The following is a 16169-nucleotide window of genomic DNA, read 5'->3' as shown; positions in this document are numbered from 1 at the left end:
CCCCCGGCTCAGGGCTGTGTGCGGGGATCCAGCCCCAGAACTCCCTTCCCGCCACAGCTCCTGATCCCAAAGGAGCTGGGACCAGGGGCTGCCACAGGATTTGGGCTCCCAGGGGCTGTGAGCGCACCCCCTTCCCACCCCACAGCTGTAAGCGCTTTGCGAGGGCAAAGCTTGCAGAGAAAGGCTGTCTCCCAGTTAATCGCAGAATTTCCCATGCTGATCCGCCCAGACCATCAGCCCAAGGCACCGCCGGATGCTGCTGAACGTACCCACAGGAATATCTACCCCAGCAGATCCACCCCCCGGCAGCTCCGCAGGGAACCTGCCCCAAGGCCAGGGGATGCTGCTGGGACGCCTGGTCAATAATCATTGCTGCCCACAACATTTTAGAGTATTCCTATGTCCAGTTGGACTCTGGCTCAGGCCAGGAGTCTCACGGGGGCAGGAGAGGGGCGCAGAAGGCAGCTAAAGGAGTGGGGGGGTGGGTTTGATGCTGTTTCCAGGCTGAGGATGCTCTGGAATTGGGGAAATATTGAAACCGCTCCGAATTAAAACCTCTCTGGCCCAGACTTTAAACCCCTCCCCCCGCAACGAGACCATGAAACCCTCAAACCGTTGCCAGATTTTACACAGGAAAGACAAAGGCACAGCGAAGGCTTGACTTGAGGATCTCTTTGAACCCCCTGCCCCTGTGGGACAGGATTCTGGCAGCCCCGGCCGCTGCTTCAGCATGGACACGGTGGTATCTCAGAGGAAGCGGAGCTCCTTCCAAAGGAGGAGCGTGGCATATAGTGCTTTTCATGTTCCGGCCCTTGGGGAGGTCTCTGTTGGTGCTGTCTCGTGCCTTGGGCTTTAGCATGAATCGCTCAACCTGCCGGGCAAAATTAGATAAAATGTTTGCTCATCAGCGCAGCTAAAATACAGTTGTCTCTATCCAGCTCCATCTGCAGAGCCGTCTGCAAGCCGGGGGATGGAGTTTGCGTGCTGGGAGCGAGCTTGGGAATGGGCATCCCAAATTGTCTGGGAAATCAGGGGCATCTCAAAGGACGTCAAAGGGTCCCTGGGGCTGGCAGCAAGCGGAGGGAGCAAGCTGAGAAGGGAAAGGGTGGGGGGAAATCCAAATAACTGGGAACGGAGGAACATGAGGACCCGTGGGGAACTGAGAGAAATGAAGGGATGTCCCAGAGAGGGGGAGAGGAGTCACAGAGAGGGAGGGGAGAGAGGGAAGGTGGGGAAACAGCAAAGGGGCAGGAGGGGAGGCCCTGGTGCTGGCGTGGGGGTCGCTGCTGCCTTGGCAAAGGGGCTACGGCAGCCGTGCCCTCTGCACCTACCGTAAATCTCCACGTCATCATAGATGTCAGTGTCCCTACGAGGAAAAAGACGGGGTGCTGTGAGCAGTCTGGTCCCCCATGTCCCCACTGCCTCTCGATGCTGAGGCAAGGGCCGGCTCCTGCTGCTGCGTCCATCCCGTCTCTCCTAACGTGTCTACAGGCTCTGGTGTCCTCCACACAGCCCCCTTCGCCTCCTCCCAGCCTCATGCTCCCCCGACAGAGACGGGGTCCTCCAGCATGGGGCGAGCATGGCTCTGGCTGCTCTCGCGTTGCACACGGACGGTGGCCCTGTCCTAGGGTGCCAGGAGCCACAGACCCGGCCGCACGGAGGGGCAGCACTAGCCTGTCACACTGTGCCACCAGCAGCATCTGAACAGTGTCTGGGCAGGTCCCACGCGAGGGACCACAGGTTGGGGAGGGCTCACAGCGCCCCAGGAAGCTGCTCCCAGTGCCAGAACCTCTCCTGACGCCAGAACTGGCAGATTCCATCCCCAGGGTAACTAGCCGGTGTCACGCTAATGGTCACTGCCTGGGTTTTGAGTTGGCACTCAACGGCCAGGGCTGGTTTGGCACCGGGCACTCGCTGGGTAATTGCTACAGCTCGTGGAGTGCGGTAGGGGGGAAGGGGCTGGGGAAGAAATACTCACAGGTGTAGCATCACGGCCCGGGGCACGTAGCCATCTGCAACAGAGCGAGGAAAAGCACGTCAGGTTGTGCCAGGAGCCGGGGCACCAGCAGGGACTCGCCCCAGCACCTGCCCCTGCCCAGGACACGCAGGGTTTGGCAACGTCTCGTGACCCCAGGGAGAGCGGGGGGCAAGGAGGAGCCTGGCTCTGGGAAGCCGAGCTGAACCCTCAGGAGGAATCTGTTCAGGGCAATGCTGGGAATGAGCCTGCCAGGCTGGGCGGCAGCTGGATGGAAAGAGCCTGATCCCTGTCTCTCTGGCTGAGGAATCTCCAGCCCATTTCACCTGAGCACCCTGCGGTGCAAACATGGCTTGTGGAGTCCGCGCTTAAGGCAAAGCCTGATGTGCCGGGGTGGTGGCCGAGAGGCTCCAGGAACTGCGGAGGCTTTTAGCAGAGGGAGACGACGAGCCCAGCTAACAGCAGAAACGCTGGTGCCAAGCGGGAGGAAGAGCAGGAGGTTTGTGCAAAGAGCAGTGGGAACATCTGAGACCCAGGGTATAGGCCAGGTCTGCGTTACAGCAAGGGGATGTCTCCTGCCGTCTACTGGGGTGCGTGCACATGAAGAAACTTGTTCCCGAAGCTTTGTGTGCTGTGATCCCGGCTGCGGGCAAAGCCTCAGCCCCCCCAGACTTACACCTCCTCTGGCTGTTTCGGCAGAGGATTTGCTCCTGATTTGTAAACTGAATGACATCAAGAATTTCTCCTCGTCTCAGCGGCAGGTTCTTCCCTCCGCCCCTCTTCTCTGTCGCTGCGGGGTCCACCATCATCTGAGTCAGGACGTTGATGCTTCCTTCGAACTGAAACACAAACAGCAGCGCTGCAGCCCGGCAGTCGGCCCAGGGGAGCGGGAGCTGGGCAGCTCTGACCACTCTCCCTTCTTGGACAACACAGATCCCTCTCCAGCCAAACGGTCTGTGGGACTGGTCCGATCTGGGGATGTTTCGGTGCGGAACAGGACAGGGGTGACCTGGGTATCGGCTGGTCCCTGCAGAGCACAGCTCCTCTCTGCCATTGCGTCGCGCCCTTCCCAGGAGGTAAGGGAGAGCTCAGAGCGAGAAGCAACTGCTCGTTGCTGCTCACCTTGAATTTCTTCTGAAACTCCCTGTCTGCCTTCTCTTCCTTCTTGCATTCTTTGAGTGTCATTGGCTTCATCTTCCGGGAGACTTGGGCTTCTCTGCAGAGTTGTTGTGAGTCACAGGAAAGCTCAGGCGACCCCAGGTGAAAGGTCTGCTCCCTCCCTCCCTCTTCTCCCGCCCTGGCTGCTGCCCCCTCACATTTCCCCGCACCAGCTCTCCCCCAGCGCTCCAAGGTGCCTCCCTCCAGGACTGCTGGGGCCCTCAGGCCAGGTTTAAACCTGCCACTTGTGCTCTTCACCACCGACATTTCTATTGCAAGACCAGCAGGGAGCATTAAACCACCAGCTTTGTCAAAGCAGCAAGGAACCCTGGCCACTTTGGGACCCTTAGAAAGAGTAAAAACCCCTGTTACCTCTGCGCAGCTGCCGGCAAAACAACCCTGTGAGAGGCTCGACCAGCACCTTCACCTGTAAAACCAAGCCCCAGGAGAGGTGCTGCTGTGAGGCTGCTATAAGGCGTAGACACCCGCTGAAACAGGACACAAGACTGTAACAGCAGCAGGTCCTCCTGGCACCAAACCCTGAGTTTGCCCCCTTGGCGCAGGGGGCAGGGGGGGGATCAGGGTTTCCCGTGACCATTTCCAAGGCAGCAGAGAAATCCATTACTCTCCTGTGCATGGGAGCAGTGGGCTCAGCGTGGGCTCTGCTGCTGCCCGTGGCTCATCAGGGTCTGGAGGTTCTCTGAGCTGCACTGCTCACCCCCACCGGCATCCCAGCCCCTCCTGTACCCACCTCCTCCAGGGCGAGGATACACTGGTGGCCGGGACGTGGCGGGCAGCATAAAGCCTTGGCCTCTCCTGAGGATCCCAACAGGCTCTACATCATCATATATCTCATCTTCAGCCCTGTGACGAGGCAGAGAGGGGTTAGGGAGCTCTGTTGCAGCCCATGAAGGACAACACACTGCGCTGAGGGAGCCGCCTGCACAAGGTGCTGTCCCACACCGGGCTCCAGGAGCAGGCACAAAAACCCAAGGGCCTTCTTGCTGTTCCCTCTCGTGCCCTTTCCGCTGGGTCGGGACAGCCTGGAAGCCACCTGGAATAAAAGTGCCGCCTCAGTCCTTACCCCGTTACACTCGTAGCATCCTGTGGTGGGAACCGCGACGGGGCTGACGCAACATATCCTGGTTTCAGGTAACCTATGGTAAAAAGAGGAATGGGAGGGAGCAAGAGAGGGATTATTGCACATTTTCTCCTTGACTCTGTCACCCACACAGGGGGTCAGAGGCACCCTGGGCTGGATTTAGTGCAGAGGGCTGCGGGGAGCTAGAACTGACTGCGCATCTGGATCCAGAGAGGTGTTTTCACTCCATGGCCCATCTGCGGGTTTTCTTTCCTTTTCTTTCCTCCCTTTTCCACACCGGGGCACGGCTCATTGGGGAACTCTCTGGGGAGCTTTATTTTCCCATTCTTACGTCCCTAATGCTATTTGCTCCCTGGACCGGTGACGAAAGGGGAGGGGAAGAGGCCAAAATGGTTATTTTGCGTGAAACCCCTAAACTGCAGATCTGTACCAGAGTCAGGGCAAGTCCTACGTATCTCCATGTGCTCAGGAGCATCATCAGCCAGAACACGCTGCTGCGCCCGGTATGATCATACCTACATCCCTGCTAAGATTTTTATCACCAGCCTCATAGCTCTTGGCAGCCTGGTCAGCCAGACCAACCAACAACTGTCATGAAGATCTGCGGTACGACATAGCCATTCTGCTGGGTTATTGTACCAAGTAATGCGCAATCATATACCAGGCCCTAAAAATTGTAAGATTGCCTTAAAAACCAACAAAAATAACCAAGTCAGGGTGGGGGTGTAATTCTAGATGTTCAAACCTGCTTCAGTACCCGTGACACAAATAAAGACTTGAAAACTGGTAGTTTGTAGGACAACGCGGAGAGCAGATCACTCCCTCCTCTGCCAGGGCTACTCAGCCCAGGGCTGGGGCCAGTCTTGGTGGGTGGGCACCTCCCAGCACAACGGCATGGCCGGGCCTGAGAAAGGCCTCTGAGCACTAATACAGTAATAATAATGTCTTATAACAACAACATAAACCAGCTAAGTTTTGCAGTTCTTATATGGAAAGGAAGAGAAGCTCTACTCTCATGGTTGCCCTCCACCCTGCGGCTATGGCATGAGTTGGTTAATAAGGAACGGTCCTTTAAATGGGGTGGTGAACAAGAACTTAGAGGAGTTGAGAAAGAAACAGGATTTGAAACAAGTTTCATCACCCAGAGTGTGGATTAGCAGAGCGGCAGCTCTTAGAAACCAACAAACCTGCCTAGATCTGGAAGGCCACTGTGGAGCGTGGCAGGGCTCATGCCGAACGGAGAACCACCACGTCCAAGAGGCACCAAGCCCTGCATCCCATGGACTGACAGTAAGGAGGGCATGCCAAGCCAGCACCATGGCTCCAGGGGCCATAGCTCCGGCTGCGCTGGGGAGCCTTGGTACCTCCCTCAGGCTTAGAGGAGCACGGTGTTGCAGACAACGTGCTGCCAGCTTCAAAGATCCTCAGCCCCTTGGCCAAAGGGTGTGTAAGTGCTTCTTGCCCATGGGATGGACACCAGCTCTGTTCCTCACCAGTCAGGCTTGTCTGCTCTTACAGCCACACAGGGTGGACTGGTTGGAAAGGACCTCTGGAGTGTCATCTAACCTCCTGCTCAGAGCAGGGCTGGCCTCAAGGCTAGAGCAGGTTGTTTAGGGCCTCATCCAGGTAACGACCAAATATCTCCAAGGATGGAGATACCCATCTCCCTGGCGCCTGCCACAGGGCCGCACCACTCTTACAGGAAAGAGCCTTCTCCTAATATCTAACTGGAATTTCCCCTACTGCAGCTCATGCCCATCGCCTCCGGTCCTGCTCCTGGGCACCTCTGGGAAGAGCCTTGCTCCATCTTGTCCTCCCATTAGGTAGCTGTGGGCACTGAGAGGATCTCCTCTCCGCTCGCTCTCCTCCCGGCCAAACAAGCCTGGGTCTCGGCCTCTTTCCCCACGTGCTCCAGCCCCGAGACATCTTAGTGCCCTGCACTGGGCTGACTCCAGTTTCTCAGCATCCCTCATGTTACTTACTGCAACCCTACACAGCAAGTGCCCCAGAGCCTGGTACCTGTCCCCAGCCAGGGACAGGGCACTTAGTGATCTTCACCCCGTGTCCTTCTCTCTCATTTCTTTCCGCATGCTATGCCTATAAGAGCCCCTTTGGCATTACCAGCCCCCACCTCTCCATCAGCCCCCCCTAGTATTTCTATCTCCCAGAAGGTCCAGACTGTGACTGAGGAGATTTTCCTTCCTGAATGAGCAGCATCCTTCTCTGGGGGACTTGCAGGTGCCTGGCCGTACCGGGCTGAGCGCTCCTTGGTGGCTCTGTGGCAGGACGAGCGGGTGTCGCAGGACGTGCAGCTGCGCCAAACTTTTCCAGATCCACGACAGGAGGGCGCCTGGGCTTGGCCGGCCTCGCTCCCAGCACCTTGACGTGTGGCAACGGCTTCCTCCGAGGCACAGCTGGGTGCCCTGTCCTGGGGGGGCTTCCCGCAGCGGCCAGGGAGGCTGCAACAGCTGGGCCTTTGGCAGGAACTGCTGGAGAACCCTTGTCTTTGGCAAGTGGCCATGTCTGCTGGGCTGGGTTTCTCCGGGGAGGAACGGAGGTGGCTCCCACCTCCTTGTTCAATGCATCTCCTCCTTCTGGCTTTGCAGGGGCTGAGGGGAAGCTGGTGTCTTGAGCAGTCCCCTTCTTCAGTTGCGTCATCCATCCCGGGGTCTCACGGATGGGATGAGGAGGTGAACGCTGTCCCACACTCTGACCTTTACTGTGAGATGGAGAAGCCCTGCTGAAGTCCACCCTTCTGGTCTGGGGGGTCTCGGGAGGTGGCTCACCCTTGGAGCCCAGCGCGGGGGTCTGTCCCAGCTCCGTTGCAGGGGGTGCTGCAGAGTGACTCTCCGGCCAGCCGCCTGCTTTGGGAGGGTCTTTCCTGTTCCCTTGGAGCTTTGCCCGTAGGTGCCTCACCACAGCCTCTTTCCCCTCCAGATGTGTCTGCAACCATTAAGAAAAGCTCCAGTTAAAACATCAGGGAGAAAAACAAGTCAAAGGGTCCCCTGGGGAGTGCAGTGTTCCTTCAACATGGCCTGACACTAAGCCTCCTCCATGAAACGCGGTCTTTGCTCAAAGCAGTCCTGGAGCGTGCCTCAAAAACCAACACTGGGCTGCACCAGATCGGGAACAGGTCCCACCACCACGGGGGCATCCAGAGGAGTTTCATGGAGTCTTTTGATCTAATCCACCCTCATCCACTACCAGCGACCATCAAAACAGAGGGATGGGGTGGGGGATTATACCCTACTAGTAGCAAAGCTCCTGAGGGCAGAATTCGAGATCTAGAGACTGCCCAGGGCTCAGACGGGAGCAGTCAGCCTTGCGCTGGTCCCGCTTCCCATCAAGTCCACGGTGAACCCAGGGCAGTCGGGCAGCAGTTGGTGGGGGAGACCACACAGAGCCATCAGGATTCCTCCCTGGAAGAAAACCCAGGATGGTGCTGCTGAAACTCATCCTGCCAAAGCCTGCGTGCAAATAAGGTGAGGAGGCAGCAGATCTGCCCTACTTTTCTGACCAGTGCATTTCCTGTGCTGCTCACATCGCGCACACGTGAACTGGGACACACTGGCCCCAGTTCTCCCCGGTTTCCTGAGTGACCAAAAAGCACCTTTTTCTGAAGCCTCCAGAGAAAGGCTGCCAGGAGGAGTCTGGACCACTTTTGGAAGAAGAGTGCCAGGTTTGAGATACGGCACAAAACTCAGGTGGGATGGGGTTTCATTTTTCCTAAGCTTCTGAGATGGACCTGATGAGACGCGAGGGATCATCTTGTCCTCCCCCATCTTTCTCCCACCCCCTTGTCCCCAGATCATAGTGTCCCTTTGCACCAGAGCTGCCTGCCCCACTTGCCCTCGGCAAACCATAGGCTTTGATTCTGAAGTTCCCCTCCATCTGGGATTTCAGTTTGGGTTTGTGCTTGCGTAATCTTCTGCTTTCACAACAGAAGGGCTAGCACGCAAAGAAGCTAGCGCAATATTTTTAGACGCAAGTGCTCAAATGTATCTATACCTAAATAAGTGCAAGTTCCCCTCGCATCCCCGGGCAGTCACCCTAATTTCCCTGGTAAACGCTGCAAATGCAGCACTCTGAGAATAGCCTGTGGTAAAGCAGTGTGAATTTGCCGCTTCCTGCACACCAGGCAGTGGGGTTTTTCACTCAAACTAGTGACAAAAAAAAAATCAACTTTTTCCAGATTCCCAAACGTGCCGCTGGGATTTTCGACACTTGAATGATTCACAGGTTTGTAACCATCGGTTTTGGAGCTGTTCCATGAGCTGGAACTTGCACAGAGCCCCCAGAGGTACCTGTGGGATACAGCACCATGATCAATTCCAGCTTTTTCAACACATTTTGCACTGGTGGGTGCTCTCCTGGACTCAGTGGCAGAGTGTGGCCTCCTCCTCTTTCGCAGATTTTATATCCACCCCAACGTCACCCAACAAATCTCGCAGTGAGCCCAGGAACTGGTCAGAGACCTCTGACCAGCTCTGACGTACAGGAGGACTTTATCTTCCAGCAGCAGCGAGGGTCTCGGCAGGATCCAGCCCCTCACAAGGACACTGCCAAAGCCTTTCCAAGCAGGAGACACAACTCCGCTCCCCACGCCCCTTCCCCAGGTCCAGCGCAGCCCAGGTCCGGTTCTTACTCACCATTTTCCATCAGCCGATGCTTTCCTGCGTGCTCACCTCCTTTCTAAAGGCCACCGAAGGCAGGCAAGCAGAAGGGCTTGTGCAAGGCAAGCCTCTCTGAAGTCCCCCTCCCCTGAAATCAGAAGGTCTTTCCTAACGTTTGGTGAGAAGCTGTGTGCAATGCCAGGAAGTCGCTGTAGCCTGACTGTGAAACAGCCTGAGGAGGAGGAGGAGGAAGAGGAGGAGGAGGAGGAGCAGCTCTTGGTGCACCACTAGTTTGGACTCTGCTGCTGTTGGCAAGCTTGAAACCACCAAGCCCTGCTGCCCTTAGGAGTCTCATTCAGACAAGAGCCTGGAGTTCAGGAGTGACTCCGGGATGCAAGGGATGGGCCACTGCAAGGACCGGGAGGGCAGGTTATGTTCTCATCTGGTGGTGGCTGATGTGAACCCACTGCAGGTCAGGTCTTCCAAGCCCCACGGGACCTGCAGAGGCTGGAGGCGATTTGCAGGAGTCGCATGGCAAAACCAGCATGGCCCCACACGGCCAAGCTCTGCAGGAGCGCAGGAGGGCTGAGGAGAGGGCTATGGCTTCCAGCGTATCCAAAAACAGGGGAAATGTGCTCCGTTGAGGAGCCAAGCTCTGCTGGGAAGCAGGGGAAGTGCTCTGCATGGCGTGGTGTCGCGTTGGGCCATCTCTGTGTTGAAATGTCCCGGTTTCACCCTTTATTGCCTCAGAGGCTGGAAAAGCGTGAGCGGGTGAGTCAAGCCCCATGGCAGGGACGTCCTGCCAGCTGCGGGCAGGCGCTGATGTCCCTGCCCTGCGGTGGCCTGTCCCCCCAGCCCTTTGGGATGATGTCTCACCAGCAGCGCCCGTGGTGGCTCCTGCCCACAGGTGGTTTTAGGGATAAGACAGTGCATGGAGGAGGTGGGGAAGGCTGAGACAGGCATGTGTTGGCCAAGGGTAGTCCCTGGGGGAGTCCTGTGGGGGTGGCGGGTGCCCAAGGTGGGCACTGGAGGGTTTGATCCCACCAGCAGAGACAGGATGGAGACAGGGGTGTCGGGAGGTCCCACACCAACCTGCGGGGTGCCAGCATGGGGTCACAGGGCCGGAGGTGACTGGAGCGGTGGGTCCCCATCACCGCCTGCCCCACTGCTCCAGCGCCGCTGCCCGGGGAGGGCAGCGCCCTGTTTGGGGGTGACGGAGGCTGAAGGGCCGCCCTCGGGTGATAAGGGGTGCCGGGGATGCTCCAATGGCCATCTTGGAGGAGGACAGGGACGATGGGGGAGCCTCAAGGCCCGTGTTGCAAGGACGGGGGCGGGGTGAGTCCCCCGGCTCCGGGGCAGCCCGGCTCCCGGCACCGCCGCTCCGGAGGCTGCGGGCTCCGCCGCGCCGAGACTCCGCCGCCGGGCCGGGCCCTCCCCCGCCTCCCCCGCCTCCCCCCGTCCCCTCCCAGCGGCGGCCCCGCGCAGGCGCGGCCCAGGGCGCGGGATGGCGGCGGCGGCGGGGGCCGTGCCGGTGCCGGTGCCAGTGGTGGGCGCGGAGGCGGCGGGGCCGGGGGAGGAAGCGGCGGGCGCGGGGCCGCCGGGGCCGGCCCGCCTGGCCCGGCTGCCGCTGGCGCGGGTGAAGGCGCTGGTGAAGGCGGACCCGGACGTCAGCCTGGCCAGCCAGGAGGCCGTCTTCGTCCTGGCGCGAGCCACGGTGAGGGGCGGCGGCAGCGGGCGGCTGGCGCGGGAGGCCCGGCGGGCGGGCAGGCGGCCCGGGGCGGCCGTGAGGCCGCGCAACCCCGGGGCCGCGCCGGGCCCCGCCGGAGGGCAGCGCTGGGCCGCGCCGGTCGCGCCTGGAGGCCCTGCCAAGCAGCAGCCCCCGGCGCCGCGCTCGGTGTCGGTGGAGCCGCTCAATTAGCTTTTTCTAAGAGGCTTTTTTGGGTTTTGGTTTTGTTTTGTTTTGTTTTGGAGGGTTTGAGGGGTTTCCTCTGCCAACCGGCGCCTCGGCCCGTCAGCAGGCAGAGCCGCCGAGGGGAGCTGGGCACCCGGTCCGAGCTCTCCCGGTGGGAAGCCGGACGGGAGCCCCGGGCCCTGCGCCCCTCGATCCCCCTGGAAGCGGCCCGGCGGCGGGGCCGGTGCCGGGTTTGCTCGGCCCCGAGCAGGGGGTCCCGGCAAAGCCTGCCCGCGGGACGCGGCTGTGAAACCCAGCTCCCAGGGCAGCGCCAGGGCTTTGCTCTCTGCCTGCTCGGGTGGATTTCCAGCCCGCCCTGATGGCACGTTGAGGGTCTGTGATTTGCAACGCGTACCAGAGGGGTTTTTCCTCCTTTGGAGAGTGTCTCGCATCGCACAGACGAGGTGTGTTTGTGGGATGGCCATGGTGTCCTGCGAGAGAACCGGTGCATGGACTCCTGTCCCTGCCTTTCGGCGTCTTCCCGCTGTAACTCCTAGCCCTGCTGCTGGGCATCTGCTTCCCACAGCTGAGGGACCTGCTTGGTGGCACACGAGGACAGTCCTGCTCAATCCACTCCCCCCCTGCGCGCAGGACACCTTTCCTCCTTCAGAAGGTGCCCTGGGAGCAGCTGGTCTCCAAGATGCATTCAGAGGAACCATCTGTGTCCAATACACTCTTGGCGTTCTCTCCTCCCGTGTTACTTCTCATCTGCATCACTGTCCAACAATTCCATTTGTTATTTTCAGCCTGAAGTCTTGTAGAACCCTTCCTTTCCTCAGGATATTCTCCTTCCCTTTCTCATCACCTGTGTGAAACTGTCTTATTTTTGCTTTGCAGGAGTTGTTTGTTGAAACCATAGCCAAAGATGCTTATGTGTACGCTCAGCAAGGGAAAAGGAAAACTCTGCAGAGAAAAGACCTGGGTACGAGAGCATATTCTGTGCTATCCTTAGCAAAGGGTTGCTGGGACGGAAGGATTTTTCCACCTGTCCCGGTGTGATGAAGCAATCGTAGGTGCTTCTCTTTCTCTGAGGATGGGAGAGAAAAACTTTTCTTCTACCAAATAATACGCTAATAATTTCACACACCAGCTCCAGAACAAGTAAACCTCTTTGAAATGGGTTGCTGTACCATGATGTAATTTCAAATGCCGCTGTTTGAGGCAGATGCAAATACGGAGTTGGTTTATCTATGTTAATTTTTCAATTTGCTTTGCAGATAATGCCATTGAAGCTATTGATGAATTTGCTTTTTTGGAAGGTGAGTTTCTACGTGGTTTCACTTGGTTTCAGTTTTTCGTGTAATCTGCTGCTTGGGAGAGAAGGAATTTAATCATTTGCAGAGCCCTCTGTTTCCTCTGATTAATTATACTTCTTCAATAATTAATAGTGTAACTTGTTATGCCTCTCTCTGAGAGGTGAAACACAAATCAAGTGGACCCTGGGACACATACAGTACTTATTAGATTTGGTTTTACTTATGTGCGATTTGCTTAAACTTTAAAAAGTTACTGCATATTCCTTTGGCAGTTTGTAAACAAGTTTCATTTGTTCACATAACTGCATTTCCGATTCCTGAGACTATAATTATTTTATTTCATTTTTAGGCACTTTGGACTGAGCTGGACAGAGACGGCGCTCTCTGGAGAAAAAGGCTGCCAGAGATGGACATGGGGTGGAAACCAGGACACAGAGTTCAAAAACAGTTCCTAGAATTGAGGCGCTGAGATGGCAACCATAATATTTTGTATAAAGTTTAAGTTGTTGTAAGTTCTTTATTTAAAATGCATATTTTTTCATAAATATTTTGTATGTCACTTACCTGTGCCCTGCCTTTGGGGTGCAGACTGCTCTCCAGTTTTGGCCAGGTCACACGGTGGTTGCTCGGAGAAGCGGTTCCTGCCTCTCCAGGTACTCGGCAGCACCGCAGAGCTGGGAACGGAGAGTGGCTTGGCTCAGATCCCCAGGCATAGGGATATTTTTTTTTATGGAAATGTATTTTTCTTTGTATATGTTTGTTTCTTGGCTGAACACAATTAAACTTGTATGGTTTTTTTGGTTGAACAGCTGTCCCAGTTTCTCCCCTGTGCTGCTGGGACAAAGGGGATGGTGTTCCTGTAGCACTGTGGGAAACGGCAGGGTTTGGAAAGGATGCCTTCTAATAATAGCATTTTGCTTTTGCTAATTGTTTCTTCGAGGCCTCTGTCCCAGCGAAGTCCAGCTGTCCTCCAGGAACTATGTATGAGCTCCAGGGAGACTTGGCTTGTTCCTAGGGGTGTACGGCTTCCATAAATTTCTGTGATTGCTGCACCTGTAATTGTGGCAAAAAAAACCCCCCACAACCCAACCCCCCAAACCCTTATTTTGGATGCCAGAGTGGTGTCAGATGCATTACACTGCCATCACTGTTCTCTTGTGTGCTCTCATTCCTGAATCTGGCCAAAAAAATTCTCTGGGAATTGGATCTAGTCCCTGCCACGTGCACTTGGCCAAGCTTCTGTAGTTTGGAGCCACGTGCAGCACGTGTTCAGGACGTACTGCTGCCCTCGACCGGCGTGTCTGTGAGAGTCCCTTGGGGCACACAACATTCTCTGTGCCGCTGCTGTTTCCAGGACTCAGCGGACTGGTACTTTCTTACGTGTATTTAACAAGCTAGAAAAGAAAAGATGCCTCTTCTTGGCTCTGCGGCTCAGTCACACTGAAAGGCAAAACCAGAGCTCAGGCCCCTGCGTACTCGTGGCGAACACGCTGACGTGGCTGAGTCCTACTGCGTTGCCATCTCTGTCAAAGGGCCAGCTCTGTCTCGGTTTGGTGTTGCAGAGGGACAAAGTGGGGTTGTCCCTAGATAAGGTCACTGAATGCAATGAGTGAGGATGAAGGATGCACGTTCATCTCAAATGAGGGGACTTGAAAGTGACTCCAAGTCACCACAAACTTAATCAGTTTGGAAGTGGCAGTAAGAACAAAGACCCCCAAGGGAGCTTCCCCAGGCTGGGAGCAAAACCAGTGGCTCTCAAGAAACACTTCGAAGTTTGCTGGATGCCTGATCCCTGTAGACACATGGTAGGAGAGGTGCCATCAGAGTCCTGGCTGATTAGGTGTTTGTGAGATCATAATCTGGAGACATTTGCCGGCGATACGCGAGCCCGTTTGTCTCTGAGCTGTTCACCTTCTCGCCTGCTGAGGGAGGGCCCGGTATAAGTATCAGAGATAGTAGGCACCTTTTTGTGTTTCCCAAGGTGCAGTATGCAGGACTCACTAGCTGCAGTCTTCTTCACAGGGTTCTTGCATGCTCCCATCTTTGCCAGTGAGTTCCTTTTTCCTTCTCGTTGTCTTTGGCGCTGCTTTGGCCTCTTGCATAGGAGAGAAAAGGGCTTGTGTGTGGTGTGGGGCCTAGCAATTTAAATGAAATTCCGTGCTTTATTACCTTATTCTAATCCAATCGTCCACGTTTTGGCTCACCATCAGTGTCTCCAGGTAGCCTCTCCCCATGCAGTAATGCGGCCGCTCGTTAATTTTCTGAGGTAGGTGTTCTAATAAGCCAACTGGAATACACCTGCAATGGAACGCAACGGCGCTGTGTGCTATTGTTCAAGTGACACAGGCTTGCTGGGGTAAAGCTCCTCTCGGCTCCTCTCACCTGCACAGGAACGAGAGCCATTCCAGCAGGAACTTCCTGGTCTTCTCCACTCCCTGAGTATCCGACCCCCAGTGCTCAAGGCCATAGTTGGTGAAGTCTTTGAGGATATCAAATCTCTCGCTGGAGGAGATATCCCAGTGTCTCTGCTCCTTCATTTCAGTGAAAAGCCACGGTGTGATGAGTGCCCCTCTGTAGCCAAAAAGAAACGTGCTTTGTTATTCCCGTGACTGATGCTTCTGAAGACGCCAACTCATTTAAGAGACCTTCCAGCACTTATTTGCCAGCCAATGCTGCTCTAATTTCCAATTTCAATAGGACACTGCTGTTAGTTCCCACAGACGCAAACTGATTTTACCAAGTTTTAAAGCGTAGTTTCGCCAAGAGGAAACTTCTCGTGTGTTTAGGTCTTTTTTTAAATTCCTTTTTTACTCTTGCACCAATAGAGCTCAGAAGCAAAGGGGAAACACAGGCACTTGCCTTGCAATCAGAATTCCCGACACACCCATCTGCATGGCCCCATCAGCATCTTCGTAAGACAAAACATCACCGTTTCCTGTCCGGAAGGAAGGGAGAAGGCAGAGGTCAAAGCGCTACACGAGGACAAGTCACAATGAGTTAATGCAGGCATGGGATAAAACTCAAAATGGACACAGGGTCCAAAAGCCAAATTGTCCAAAGAGGCCCCGGGGCTCTGCATCTGACTTTGGCTCCGCTATTAGCAGAAAGCACTAAAAGGCAGCACGCCGCTGGTCAAAGGTGTTTGGAAGAGCTGCTCAGCTGTGGGGAAGGGTAAGGTCACCCACACATCGTGCTCTGGGCTGACAGGCAAGCGGAGTTCCCCGGGCACCACCCACCAAGCTCACGCCACAGCCAGGATCCCTGGACCGTGACCATGGACGCTCCCCACTCCCAGACCTTGGGGATTCTTTTAGGAGCCACATTACTCTTTTCTTGCACCCCCGTCCGTACCTTCGCAGCCCGTGGGACGTCCAGCACCTGCAGACATGGGAGAGGGAGGCCAGGCTGAGGCAGGAGTCGGCCCCATCAGCTCATCCCCCGCTGCCGGCAGGTGCTCCGACCCACCGAGTTCCTCCCTCGGAGGATCTGTTCAAACTTGCTGGACCGAGTCATCCGAGCACAGCCTCCTCCCTGGGAGACAAAAAGTGTTGGGCTCAGGACTTTCTCCCTCCTTGCACAGTGAAGAGCCTCCTTGGAGCTGCTCAACAGCAGCCCTCTCGCTGCTCAGGGAATGCAGGTAGGACTCAGAGCACCTCAAGACTTGCAGAAAAAGGACTCTTCAACAAAAAAACCCACAGCCCTTTCCCCTTCCAACTTGTGGCTGCTGCCCGGGAGACACAGCTCACCATTCCCTGCTCCTCGAACAGCTTATTTGCCTTCTCGCTGAGATCTAGTGCCCATGAATGAACCCGGCGCGTACCAGGGCGGCTGTGGGGGTTCTGGGCATGTACTGGGGGGGTTATGGAAGGCCCGGGTCCGGGCACGTACCGGGGGGCCAGCAGGGCAGCTATGGGGGGAGCGGTGTGACAGGGCCATGGGGGACAGGGGGCTGCTGGGAGGACAGCGGGGCCGGGCATGTACTGGGGGGGTAGTGCGGAGGCTTGGTATGTACCGGGAGGGGGTTATGGGGGGGCCCTGGCCCCTACCAGGGGGGTTATGGAAGGGCCATACCTGTACCCGGGGGGTTATGGGGAGGTCTGCGCATGTACTGTGG

At 56.5% G+C, this 16169-nt stretch overlaps 3 protein-coding genes across 3 annotated transcripts; 1 reads left to right on the top strand and 2 right to left on the bottom strand.

Moving 5' to 3' along the window:
• Window positions 1-661: 661 nt before the first annotated feature.
• On the bottom strand, window positions 662-9063 carry PRAM1 (PML-RARA regulated adaptor molecule 1). The gene is made up of 10 exons (XM_054182025.1): window positions 8885-9063; window positions 6488-7178; window positions 4218-4290; window positions 3885-3997; window positions 3506-3560; window positions 3098-3191; window positions 2652-2814; window positions 1979-2012; window positions 1332-1366; window positions 662-871 (listed from the first exon to the last, which is right to left on the bottom strand). Exons 1-10 carry the CDS (start codon window positions 8885-8887, stop codon window positions 867-869), a joined length of 1266 nt encoding a protein of 421 aa, XP_054038000.1. The 5' UTR covers window positions 8888-9063; the 3' UTR covers window positions 662-866.
• A 1289-nt stretch (window positions 9064-10352) lies between these two features.
• POLE4 (DNA polymerase epsilon 4, accessory subunit) lies at window positions 10353-12861 on the top strand. The gene is made up of 4 exons (XM_054182053.1): window positions 10353-10562; window positions 11637-11721; window positions 12017-12058; window positions 12405-12861. Exons 1-4 carry the CDS (start codon window positions 10353-10355, stop codon window positions 12416-12418), a joined length of 351 nt encoding a protein of 116 aa, XP_054038028.1. The 3' UTR covers window positions 12419-12861.
• Window positions 12862-13993: 1132 nt separating this feature from the next.
• Window positions 13994-15902, bottom strand: LOC128900814 (tRNA-dihydrouridine(47) synthase [NAD(P)(+)]-like). Its single transcript, XM_054182334.1, has 6 exons — window positions 15876-15902; window positions 15521-15586; window positions 15242-15433; window positions 14915-15006; window positions 14438-14626; window positions 13994-14353 (listed from the first exon to the last, which is right to left on the bottom strand). Exons 1-6 carry the CDS (start codon window positions 15900-15902, stop codon window positions 14221-14223), a joined length of 699 nt encoding a protein of 232 aa, XP_054038309.1. The 3' UTR covers window positions 13994-14220.
• Between the last annotated feature and the right edge of the window lie 267 nt (window positions 15903-16169).

Source organism: Rissa tridactyla, chromosome 22, assembly GCF_028500815.1.
Source record: "Rissa tridactyla isolate bRisTri1 chromosome 22, bRisTri1.patW.cur.20221130, whole genome shotgun sequence".
Taxonomy (NCBI): domain Eukaryota; kingdom Metazoa; phylum Chordata; class Aves; order Charadriiformes; family Laridae; genus Rissa; species Rissa tridactyla.
Note: the sequence above shows the minus strand (reverse complement) of the source record. Positions and strands in the feature narration are given on the sequence as shown.